We start from the raw sequence: 12,147 nt of genomic DNA on the forward strand, positions 1-12,147 counted from the left end.
GTGGTGTGGTGAGGTGTGGTGTGGTGTGGTGTGGTGTGGTGAGGTGTTGTGTGGTGAGGTGTGGTGTGGTAAGGTGTCGTGTGGTGTGGTGTAATGTGGTTTGGTGTGGTGTGATGTGGTGAGGTGTGGTGTGGTGAGGTGTGGTGTGATGTGGTGAGGTGTGGTGAGGTGTGGTGTGGTGAGATGTGGTGAGATGTGGTGTGGTGTGGTGTGGTGTGGTGAGGTGTGGTGTGGTGTGGTGTGAGGTGTGGTATGGTGTGGTGTGGTGAGGTGTTGTATGGTGTGGTGAGGTGTGGTGTGGTGTGGTGTGGTGTGGTGTGGTGTGGTGAGGTGTGGTGTGGTGTGGTGTGCTGTGGTGTTGTATGGTGTGGTGTGGTGTGGTGTGGTGAGGTGTGGTGTGGTGAGGTGTGGTGAGGTGTGGTGTTTCTAGCTGCATAAGCAGCAGATAAATACCCAATGGGGTCAGTGAGATGCCCAGGAGTGTGCAGGAGTGAGTGCCTGCTAGTCTTCCCATTGCTCCAAGTCAAGGAAGGAGCATAGAGTCAAGTGGTATGGTCTTGTTTCCGCTCTCACTGACTAGCTTGGAGGCTCTGGAAACTGTCTCATGTTTTAGGAGCTTCAATGTCTAAAACTCTGAGGCAAACTAATCCATCTAAGCAGACAGTTGAGTTAAATATTAACCTCCTAAGCGAGACATAAGATGCGAATGCCACATCCCTGGGAGCTCTTTTGAAGACTGCACACAGGAACAGACAGAGCTCAAAATCTGAAGGTCATGATGCCTCTGTGACCTTAACGAAGTAAAGACAGAGGCCTCCAAAGTGAAAAGCTAGAAATAGAAGCCCCATCTATAAGAGAATTTTAAGTATGTTTTAAAAAATTCAATAGTCAAAGAAACTGATTATGGAGGTAGGAGGAATGGAGGTGGAGAAGTCATTTCTGCTTATAAAAAAAAATCCCCAGTGAGGCTCAGTGGATACAATATGCAAGTATGTTTAGGAGAAACATGAAGCCCTTGGTGAAGGTGGTCTTGTCTCCACCCCCTAAGGTTTCAGCCGCTGACATGGTCCCAGAATGACTTCCTAAGGTCCATGCAGAGTTGTTGATGAGGCATGTGTCCTCAAATGGCTGCGCACACTGACACACGTGCTATGTGCACGTGCACACATCCACACACCTGATTCCTTTACACTTAGTTAGGAACTAAAAGTTCCTCTAGAGTCTGTCCCTTTGAAATTAGCTTTTAAAATAATACTTTGTATAGCATCTTTTGGCTACCAGGAAATTTATAGGGTATCTAAAGCATGTAAGTTCAAATAATTTAAAAGTATTTTGCTTTTACTTGCAGTAACCAAAAATTAAAACAACAACAAACTAAATTAAATCAGAAAAAATGCTCCCAAGTTCCCCAACAACAACAGAAGAAACAAACAAACAAACAACCTGAGGTTGATGTTGCAGTGATGGAGAAAGGAAAGAAGAGAGCCAATGGCATCCCTCACCTGTCTATAGTTGGATGTAAAGGCCCCCAGGTAGGCCACAACCCCGGAGGAGATGAGGATGTCCCCTGTCAGGTTGATGTACAGTTGCCCAAGGTCCAAGGCAGAGTGACTCCATCTAGTTTTCTCGCCTCCCAGGCCCCCGATCAGCTGCTCAGCTCTTTCTAGCTTTTTGCTGCACAAATCAACCTCAAAAATAAAGATGAGCTTTTATTAACATCTACAAGTAAAATAAGCTAAAAATTCTGCAGAATTCCATACTCAAGAGATAATAATTCTCAAATACAAACTAAATGGAAAGTCTTAAAAGCACTTAAACAAACAAACAAACAAACAAAACAAACAAACAAACCCATAGGGCCTCTAACTGAGGTGTGGAAAGTCCATGGCATCTTTTGTTTTTAAAAAACAAGTTACTTCAAGCCAGGCATGGTGGCACACACCTTTGATCCCAGCACTCAAGAGGCAGAAGTAGACTGTGAGTTTAAGGCCAGCCTAGTCTACAAAGCTGAGTGTGCACAGAGAAATCCTGTCCAAACAAACAAACAAACAAAGCAAAAAAGCAAAACAACAAACAACAACAAATTACTTCAATAAAGTTCGCAGAATTCCTACAGAGTATCTAATATATAACAGTGCAGGCTAACTCTAAGGAAATGATCTTCAACACAAGAGACTGCGATTAAAGCAACAAAAAACACTCTCCTGAAGATTAGATATTTAAAATAATCTGACGGGGCTGGAGAGATGGCTCAGCGGTTAAGAGCACTGTCTGCTCTTCCGGAGGTCATGAGTTCAATTCCCAGCAACCACATGGTGTCTCCCAACCATCTATGCTGGGATCTGATGCCCTCTTCTGGCCTGCATATGTACATGCAGGCAGAGCACTGTATACATAATAATAAAATAAAATAAATCTTAAAAATAAAATAAAATAATCTGACAAGAGTGGGGCTTGGACTCAGGATGAAGCAGGTTAGTAAGGTGTTTGAAGAATATGCCAAGGGCCCAGGCTCCAGCACCAGGACTACACTTTAAATATTTTATAAATGTGTCTCCTCATTTAACTTAGTTGGCTTAAGGTTGCTTTTAAAGGTTAAAAGTTTTAGCAATTTACACTTATTTACAAAGCACAGTCTTTCAAGTTGTTAAATGGTGTCATTCTCCCAGACATTTGCAATTAAGATTCAAAGGGACCATCAATCAATAGCTAAGAGCCTGTTTTCTGCATCGGACCATCAGCCCAAGTTTATTTTACACAGGTAAGCAATGTGATAAAAAAGGGGCCAAGACAATGTTTATCAAGGTGGCAGGCTTGGGGAAAAGCACCCAAACCTGTGTAAGATCAGTGTTCACAGGCTACTCAGGCTGAGTCACTGTCAGGTAACTTTTAAGTGATAGCCTCATTATTCTTTTAAAAGTGAAATCAATGTACTCATTTTACTTTAAAAATAGTTTTTAATAATAGTAGAATTGTATCTCTCTCTCTCTCTCTCATGCGCGCGCGCGCGCACACACACACACACACACACACACACACACACACACACCATTTTCTCTGTAGCTCCTCTCATATCCTCTCAAGTGTGATAGCCTCCTTTTCTTTCTTATTATATCCGTATGATAGGTAGGTACACACACACACACACACACACACACACACACACACACACACACACAGATATGTATAGCTTGCTGAGTTCTTTTTCCTTGTTGGTGTGTACATGGTTTCAAGGCTGACCACTCTGTATTGGACATCCAATAAGAGGGCTCATCCCTGGGAGAGGCTGGTACTCCCTCTCTCTGAGTGCAGTTCTTTGTCTAGGAGCAGGAGGACCTCATAACCCTTCTGTTAGCATGTCCATTGATAACGCCATTGTTCCAGCCTGGTTTATGCAGCCATCTCTAGGAGAGACTGGTTCACGGGAGGCTCGTGTGATCAGTCAGGTTCACTGCTGCTCCGCTCACAGTAGTCAGGAAACAGAAACAACCTAAATGTCCTTCAACAGGTAGATTAACAGTGAAAATGTGGTACATACACACAATGGATGCTACTCAGACGTAAAGAAAAATGAAATTATGAAATTTGCAGCTAAATGGATGGACCTAGAAAATACCACATTGAATGTAGCCCAGACACTGAAAGACAAAGTCCTTATTCATATAAGGAGGTGAGTAAAGTTTATTTAGGGATTCAAACTGTGAAATTTTATAGTGGAGAACTCCAAGATCTAATAAGAGAGACATTTACATTTTGGAGTAAAAATTTGTCTTATGCATTTCTCAATACCATTATTTAACTGAATGCTTTTAGATTAAAAGATATAAAATAGAAGCCAAATCCATTCGATGGAAAAGGGATAGCATCTTCAACAAATGGTGCTGATCTAACTGGATGTCTATGTGTAAAAAAAATGCAAGTGGACCCATATTTGTCACCTTGTACAAAACTCAAATCCAAGTGGATTAAAGACCTCAACATAAAACCAGAGACACTAAGTCACTTAGAAGAAAAAGTGGGGAAGAGCCTGGAACATATTGGCACAGGAGACAACTTCCTGAACAGAACACCAACAGCCCAGACATTAATGTCAACAATTAATAAATGGGACCTCATGAGGCTGAGAAGCTTCTGTAAGGCAGGAGACACTGTCAAGAGAACAAAGTGACAGCCTACAGACTGGGAAAAGATCTTCACCAACCCTACATCTGACAAAGGTCTAATGTCCAAAATATATAAAGAACTCAAGAAATTAAACACCACCAAACCAAATAACCCAATTGAGAAATGGGGCTTGGAACTAAACAGAGAATTCTCAACAGAGGAATATCAAATGGCTGAGAAACACTTAAAGAAATGCTCAACCTCCTTAATCATCAGGGAAATGCAAATCAAAACAACTCTGAGATTCCATCTTACACCCATCAGAATGGCTAAGATCAAAAATTCAAGCGACACCACATGCTGGCGAGGATGCGGGGAGAGAGGAACACTCCTTCATTGCTGGTGGGAATGCAAACTAGTACAACCACTTTGGAAATCTATCTGGTGCTATCTCAGAAAAATGGGAATAGGGCTTCCTCAAGACCCAGCTATTCCACTCCTTGGAATATACCCAGAAGATGCTCCAGCACACAGCAAGAAAATTTGCTCAACCATGTTCATAGCAGCCTTATTCATAATAGCCAGAACATGGAAACAGCCTAAGTGTCCCTCAATAGAAGAATGGATAAAGAAACTGTGGTACATATACACTATGGAATACTATTCAGCTATTAAAAACAAGAAATTCTCAAAATTTGTGGATAAATGGATTGAGCTAGAAATGATCATAATGAGTGAGTTAACCCAGAAGCAGAGACTCAAATGGTATATACTCACTTATATCTGCATATTAGCCTAAGGGGCATGTCCCACGAAAGCCTTCACTTACCAGGAAACTGAGACAGAGGGGAGGACATTCTAGTGGGACTCTAGATGAGAGAAGCATGGGAGAATGGCAAAGTAGAAGGATCCAGAGGGTCCTAGAAGCCTACAAGTAGAACATTATGATAGGCAGATTTGGGCACAGGGGTCCCGCTCCAACTAAGGCACCAGCCAAGGACAATACAGGCGGTAAACCTTAAACCCCTACCCAGATCTAGCCAATGGACAGAACACTCTCCACAGTAGAGTGGAGAGTGGGATATTACTTTCTCACATACTCTGGTGCCTCACCTTTGACCATGTCCCCTGGAGGGGGAGACCTGGTGGCACTCAGAGGAAGGACAGCAGGTTACCAAGAAGAGACTTGATACCCTATGAACATATACAGGGGGAGGTAATCCCCCTCAGGAACAGTCATAGGGGAGGGGAATAAGGGGAAAATGGGAGGGAGGGAAGAATGGGAGGATACAAGGGATGGGATAACCATTGAGATGTAACAAGAATAAATTAATAAAGGAGAAAAAATGTTTTCTCTTATAAAAAAAGATATAAAATATTGGTTCACCTACAGATAGGCTTAAAAAAGCACCAGGTTTGTTACTGGGTGATAATTTTTATGTTTTCTTTCTTACTCAGCTTTACCACCTTAAAGGACCTCTGCCTTTCTGTTTCCTCGTCTATTTTTCTTTCAACAGCACTCAAAACAAAGTGAATCAGATCTTGGGCAAGATGGTGCACACCTTTAATCTCAGCACCCGGGAGGCTGAGGCAGGCAGATCTCTGCGAGCTTGAGGCCAGCCTGGTCTACAAAGTGAGTACAGGACAGCCAAGGCTACACAGAGAAACCCTGTCTAAGAAGACAAAACAAAACAAAACAAAGCCCTAAAGAAAATACTTCTGTCACTTCTTTCTCCGTAAAAAAAAAAAAAAAGACATTTATTATAAACAAATGCATATGTTCATTTTATATGTTTCTAAGATTTTTATTACAAAATCCTGAAAATTTCAAAGACATAGCAAAGTTGAATAATGTTTCCAGTGAGTGACTATATACTCCATTAGTGGTTATATTATTTCAATAAAATGCAACCATGCCCAGTAACGGGTTAAGTCTTAAAGACTGGCACAGGGCCCCATGTGTGTTCCAATACAGATTTCAGGGCAGATGTCAGAGGAAAAGTTAGTGTGTTTCCATGAAAAGTGTGCAGACATGATCGATGTCTGGGTTCAGGTCATAGACAATGACTAGAAGCCGGGTTGTCATGAATAAATGACTTAACCCCTCTGTGCTTTGGCTTCCTGAAAACAGCCCAAGAAGATTGGTGCCCTCAGAAGGCCGTGGCGGGTAAGTGAGGAGGGCCACAGTTAATAGTGCTCATCCTGGAGGGAGGGCTGGGGTGGGGGGGAGGGGAAGGATTCTTCCAGCCCCTGAAGAGCTACGACATTAACATCATCTTCACTTTGTCAGAGAACAGGAAAAAGAACAGCAGGCCCAACAAGCCAGCTCTGCATCGAAGGGAGCCTGCTGCACAAATGGCACTGGGTTTGTTCCCTCAGACGGCGCATGAAGTAGTGGGAGAGAACCAACTACACAAACCGGTTTAACTTCCACGCATGCGCTGTGGTATGCATGCATGTGCATACACATGTGTGCACGCACACAGGCACACACGGCACAGATACATGCTTAAACAGTTAATTTTTTTTCACAAGAATAAAGGCATCTTATATATGACTGGATCTTGATAAACGTTGCCTGCTGTAACGTATTTTGATATATTTTTCCGTTACAGAATCAAACTTTAGCAGTTACTTTGATCAAATGGGATCACTATATAAATCACGACAATGTTTTTGGCTTTAAAAGTATTTTCAGTGATGCTTCGGAGGACTAGGTTCTTATCACAGCTCTTTCAATGCTGTTATCATCCACTTCCTCATCATGAGATAAAAAGAGATGGAAATAACCTCAGCTTTCTTTTCTAAGGGTTGAAAGGGAATGCTTTATGCTTTGTGGACTCAGGGCCAAAGGCTGCTTAAAGTCACAGGATCATGTTTCAAATGCCAGGTCCACTCTAACTTATAGGGCCATGCAAAACCAGGTCTAGCCTTGGACCCATACCTCCCTAATCATGGTCAGGCAGAAGACAGGGTTGGTGAATTCTCTGCTGGTTGCAACATCTTTCTTCCTTGCAACATGCCACATCTCACATCTGCGGCTACCAGCACATACCTGGTTTTCCAGGTCAGCCTTCTTCTGCTTGTTCAGCTCGAGGGTGTCCTGAAGCTTGGCCAGCTTGTCCTGAACCTCGCGCAGAGCAGCCTGCTTCTTCCTAAGACCTTCCATAGCGATTCTCAGCTCCCCTTCGGCCGCAGCCAGCTTTATCTTTTTGGGAGCTACAATTTTTGCCACTCTGCAAAAACAATAAAACTGGAAAATTAAATTTTTCTGAACATAGGAGGCTTTCTAACATACACTTACCTCCCAAATACTCTTTACGACCACGCAAAACACTTTTTAATGCAGAATTTACACTGATTTGTAGATCCCATAGTTCATCTAAGAATCGAATCTGATACAAAGTATAAGAAACGATCATTAAGACTTGAGGGGTAAGATAGCGGATGAGGAGCTGCCTCTGTGTGGCATTGTGACTGGCAGGGGTCAAGGCCACAGAGGAGAGAAAGAGAAGAGGCCACTGGGAATCCAGAAAGAGATGGACGAGTAAGAGACGGAAGCAAGAGGGTTACTGCAAGTCGGAGGTCAGCCTGGGTGACAGTCAGTTCCAGGCCAATCAAGGCTCTTAGTGTGACCTGTATGCTGGCCTGGAACTGACTGTTTTATCAATCAGTCATGTAGAAGAATTTTAATCCTACAACATGGCTGCTGTGGCAAGGGATCACATACAAAGACCTAGGAGAATCCGTAGGGCCCAGTGGCCAGCTAGTATCAACAAATAAATGAGCTATGGGTTTCAGTGAGAGGACCTGCCTCAAAACAAAACAAAACAAAGCAAAAAACAAAAACAAACAAAAAACTGGTAGATAGCCACAGAGAAAAGATATCCATCATTGACCTCTGGCTTCCACATGCACACACATGTACCCACATGTACACCCGTGCAAACACGTACATATGCGCTACACACACATGCACACACGCACATAAAACACACATTGGAAAGATTTGAAAGTATGTATAAGGCACTCTCTTTCCTAATTTTCCTCCCTTCTGTATATGTACTATAGTATGTGTGCATAGGCACATATGTGTATATGGGTACAGGCACACATGTATGAGCTTGCCTTGCATGTGGAGGCCAGAGGAAAAGCTCACATGTCATTCTTCACAGACAGAAACTCAGGCTGTCCTGGACCTTGCAGAGTAGGCTAAGACAGATGGTCAGCAAGTCCCAAAGGTCCACCTCTCACTGCATGCCTCATGCTGGGATTCCAAGGCCTGGCATGCTTGGCTTTTGTACATGAGCCTATGGGCTGGACATGGGTCTTCATACATGTAAGACAAGTGCTTTGCAGACTGAGCATCTCTCCAGCCCAAATATTTGTGCTCCCTGATGCTAGGAATGGAATCTATGTCCTCATACATGCTAGGCTGCAGCACTCAGCCACACTCCTTCCCTATTTCATATAAAATTTACATTTGTAAGATATAAAATAATCTGTTTTTATTACCATGCCCCCATTTTTTAAAAGTTTAAATGAATTAATAAACATTTAGAAATTCTCCTGTTTAATTTTCTAACATTGTAAATAAAAGCTTTGAGGAGACTAGACATTTTTTTTAGTCCAGAGTACTCCTAAGTCCCCAAACTTTAAGGATCATTGCATTATATATTATTTCTAATTGCTATGATTTGGACTCTAGTAGGAAGGAAAACAGCAATTCAGACGCACTTTCTGGAAATCTTTTCTCTTATGTCGGCTTCTAGTTGTGTACAGGAGCAGGCGAGCAAAGCCAACACACGCACTAAGTTTCACCTCAGCACTTACTTGTCATAGGAATCCATGGCAATGACCCACTTGCACAGACCTTCAGCAGCTGTTGAAGCATTGCGAATCTTTTCTGGGACAAAGTCTGGGTTGGGGATGTAACTCTTCCTTATGATATTCATATAAGCCGGGGGAATGTTGTCCTTGTCGTACTCGTGAAGTGACTGCAAAAATCTTATGTCCCCGAGAAGTCTCTTGGCAGGGCCCCAGAAATCCTCAATTTTCTTCCCCGAACCTGTGGGGTCGGGGATCTTGTCGGCTTTGATTCCTTTCAAGATGCAGATAGCTTCCATGACAAGCTTCACGCCAGCAGGGGGGCTCTTCATGGACTTCACCACAGTGATGTCCTTGAAAAGCGACGTTTCAATTATGAATAGAAATAGGTGTATGTTTGTGCTGTGAGTACATTAATAAGTTCGTACTTTCAAACTAAGCTTTAAGGTACCTTAAACGGCAGAACCATGGCAAGACTTTTAACAAGTCAACTGGGAGGAAAATTTAAAGCAACGAAAGAATAGCCACGGCGGGGCTTACAGTGGGGAGTGGCACGAAGCCCCCAAAAGAGCTACCATGTTGGAAAAGGAAGATAAGTCTGGGAAAGGTTGAGTGAGAGGGGTGGAGATGATCAAATGTGTGGAATTCCTGAAGAACCAATAAAAATAAATCCTTCAAAGTAGGAATAATAACCTTTTAAATGAAGAAAAAGAGGAAGAGGAGGGAAAGAAGAAGGAACAGGAGAAGGAAGTGGAGGTGGTGGCAACTGGCAGCTTTGTTTCTTCTTAAAAGTGCCTTTGTGTTACAGCGAAAACTTCTTTTTCAGGTAAACTAGGGAATCATCTTGCCAACTTAAAAATGCTCCTTAAATCTGGATGCTAATTTGAGAGAAACTAACCTGTGGTGCAGAGTGGCAAACCTCAGCATTGGGCACTCACTGGGCACAGCTCTCACCTGTGCGGTCAGGGTATCAAGGGCAGCCAGGGCCGACTCCAGGATGGGCAGTGCTCCCGCCAAGTCAGCATCACACTCATCTTTGATGGCTTTGGAGGCCATGGCTTGATCATTCGCTATTGTTTCATCGGCTTTCACGATCTTTTCCGTTTTGGCCACCTCTATGGACTCCCGCTCGATGATGACCATCATGTCGTCCACCTCTCTGCTGGCAACTTTTAGCTGAGGGTGCAGCGCCTCCAGCACACTCTGCATGGTGGCCACTTGAGATGCAGCTGAATCCAGCTTATCCAAGCCCACTTCATATCTCCTTTTCATTTTCATCACTTCACTGGAAGCAAATAGATGAAATGCGGTGAGATGTGGGCCTCTGTCTACCTCATCAAGGGACATCTTAATTGCCAGGGGTTTTTAACCCTTTTGAAATTACTAAAGGTGTGGTCTAGAAGTCAAGGTCTTAGGTGCTTGTGAAAACAAAAACATAACACAGCAATGCTGGAGTATGCACAGTACTGACCAAACTATATTTCAGTCATTTCTGTGTTTTCAGTGCCTCTGGGTATATAGCAAAAACTCCAGGGAATAAATAAGTAACGTATTAACAAGGCAAAGAGCCTCCCGTGTCAAAAGGAAAACCCTATCTAAAACCTTAGTCACCTTGTGAGTTGCTTCCAACAACACTATAGTTCTCTTAATAATCGCTTATGTCAGAGACTTCAGTGCCCCAAATACAAGTTTGAATAATTCCATAAATTAAAATGTATTTAAAATTTATTACATCTTCCCAGTTGTTGGGAAGCTGAGGTTAGCCAGGCTACATTAGCGTAGTGTACACAGTGAGAATTGTATTTAAAATGTGCAAGCAGACCACTGCATACACAATAAACAAACAAATAAATCATTGAAAAATGTATTTAAGTTTAAAAACGCAGTACATCTTGAAATGGCAATGTTTTTTATTAAGACAAAAGGGGCAAGCGAGATTGATATTAAAACACGATACTTTTTGTGCAAAGTGATTTTTTAAAAGGAATAATAACTGACTATAAATAACTTTAATCCATTTAAAATATACTATTCTAATATTCTTTTAAATATTTACCAGTATTTATACATGTTTTCTACTGAGAAAATTTCCATATCTGGAATAAGAAGCCAGCTTGAGGTATACAAAGTAACCCCACCACCACCGCCACCAAAACACACACACACATAAACACACACACACACACAAACACAAACAAAACAAAACCCAGAAAACAGCCACTGACTGAAAGACCTTCCATAGAAAAGGAAAACAATATCAGAAATACCCGCTTTTATCTGAGAAAGCAAAATATTTAAAAGAAATGGGAACAGAGGCCTCAGATCTCTCTCGTCCTGTACTGTGTGTGAGTTCACTCTCCATCCAAACCTGGAGCCCTGGGAAGGCTTTGCTCCTGTCAGTGTGAGACAGCAGCAGCACTCATGCTGGATGACACTTTGCTAGCTTCAGCCCTGACTTTTTGGCAGGTGACCTGGTGACTGTTTTTAGCTTATAATAAGTTAGTGAGAGATCCAGAGTTTAATCACCAGAGGAAGCAGGAACACAAGGTAAGAATTCTAGCTGAAATTAAAAGAGAACTTTAAAAAAAAATAATTTGCAAGAACATTTAAAGCGCAGCTCTCACTCCTCATCAGTGAAGTTTCGCCACAGCAGATGGAGACCCCTGCAGAGAGCCACAGCTGCGCATGCTCAGTGGGTTGTAGACAGCCTAGCCCCACAAGACAGATACCTCTGCAGAGAGTTCTGCAGCATCGCTGGCTCCCATCGTTGGCTCAGGGGACATCAGGAAAAAAAGGGGCAGAAAGACTACAAGAGCCAGAACACCAGAAAGTCTGCTGTGTGACTGCCTCTCTCAGAAAGGGCTACGGCAGTATCAATAGACATGCTAACACTGAAGAAGATTTCACAGGGCCCCACCCAAGACAAAGAACTACATCCATCTAGTGACTGAGGAGAGAGGAAGAGAGGATTAATCTTTCCCACGGATGAGCTCCCTGACTGGCTATCTACTACCAGCCCTGACGTGTGTGTGTGTGTGTGTGTGTGTGTGTGTGTGTGTGTGTGTGTGTGTGTACTGTATATGTGTGTGTATATGTAACAATAAAAAAGAGGCCACCAATTTGAGAAGGGGGCACATGGGAGTGGTTAGAAGAAAGGAAGAACGGGGGAGGGAGAAATTATATAATTATATTTAAATTAAAATGTAAGCATAAATA

The 12,147-nt window shown here is 42.6% G+C and overlaps 1 protein-coding gene across 4 annotated transcripts in view; it reads right to left on the minus strand.

The window, feature by feature from the left end:
- Positions 1 to 12,147, minus strand: part of DNAH7 (dynein axonemal heavy chain 7) — a 253,702-nt gene that overhangs the window by 102,716 nt on the left and 138,839 nt on the right. For all 4 annotated transcript variants that reach the window (XM_084779440.1, XM_084779442.1, XM_084779439.1 and 1 more), the window contains 4 exons: positions 9,886 to 10,216; positions 8,938 to 9,284; positions 7,160 to 7,340; positions 1,503 to 1,688 (listed from right to left, as the gene is read on the minus strand). In XM_084779440.1, the coding sequence (XP_084635566.1) occupies positions 1,503 to 1,688; positions 7,160 to 7,340; positions 8,938 to 9,284; positions 9,886 to 10,216 (1,045 nt within the window). The remainder of the gene's footprint in view (positions 1 to 1,502; positions 1,689 to 7,159; positions 7,341 to 8,937; positions 9,285 to 9,885; positions 10,217 to 12,147) is intronic.

Source organism: Acomys minous (genome assembly GCF_964271855.1).
Source record: "Acomys minous genome assembly, chromosome: 4".
Taxonomy (NCBI): domain Eukaryota; kingdom Metazoa; phylum Chordata; class Mammalia; order Rodentia; family Muridae; genus Acomys; species Acomys minous.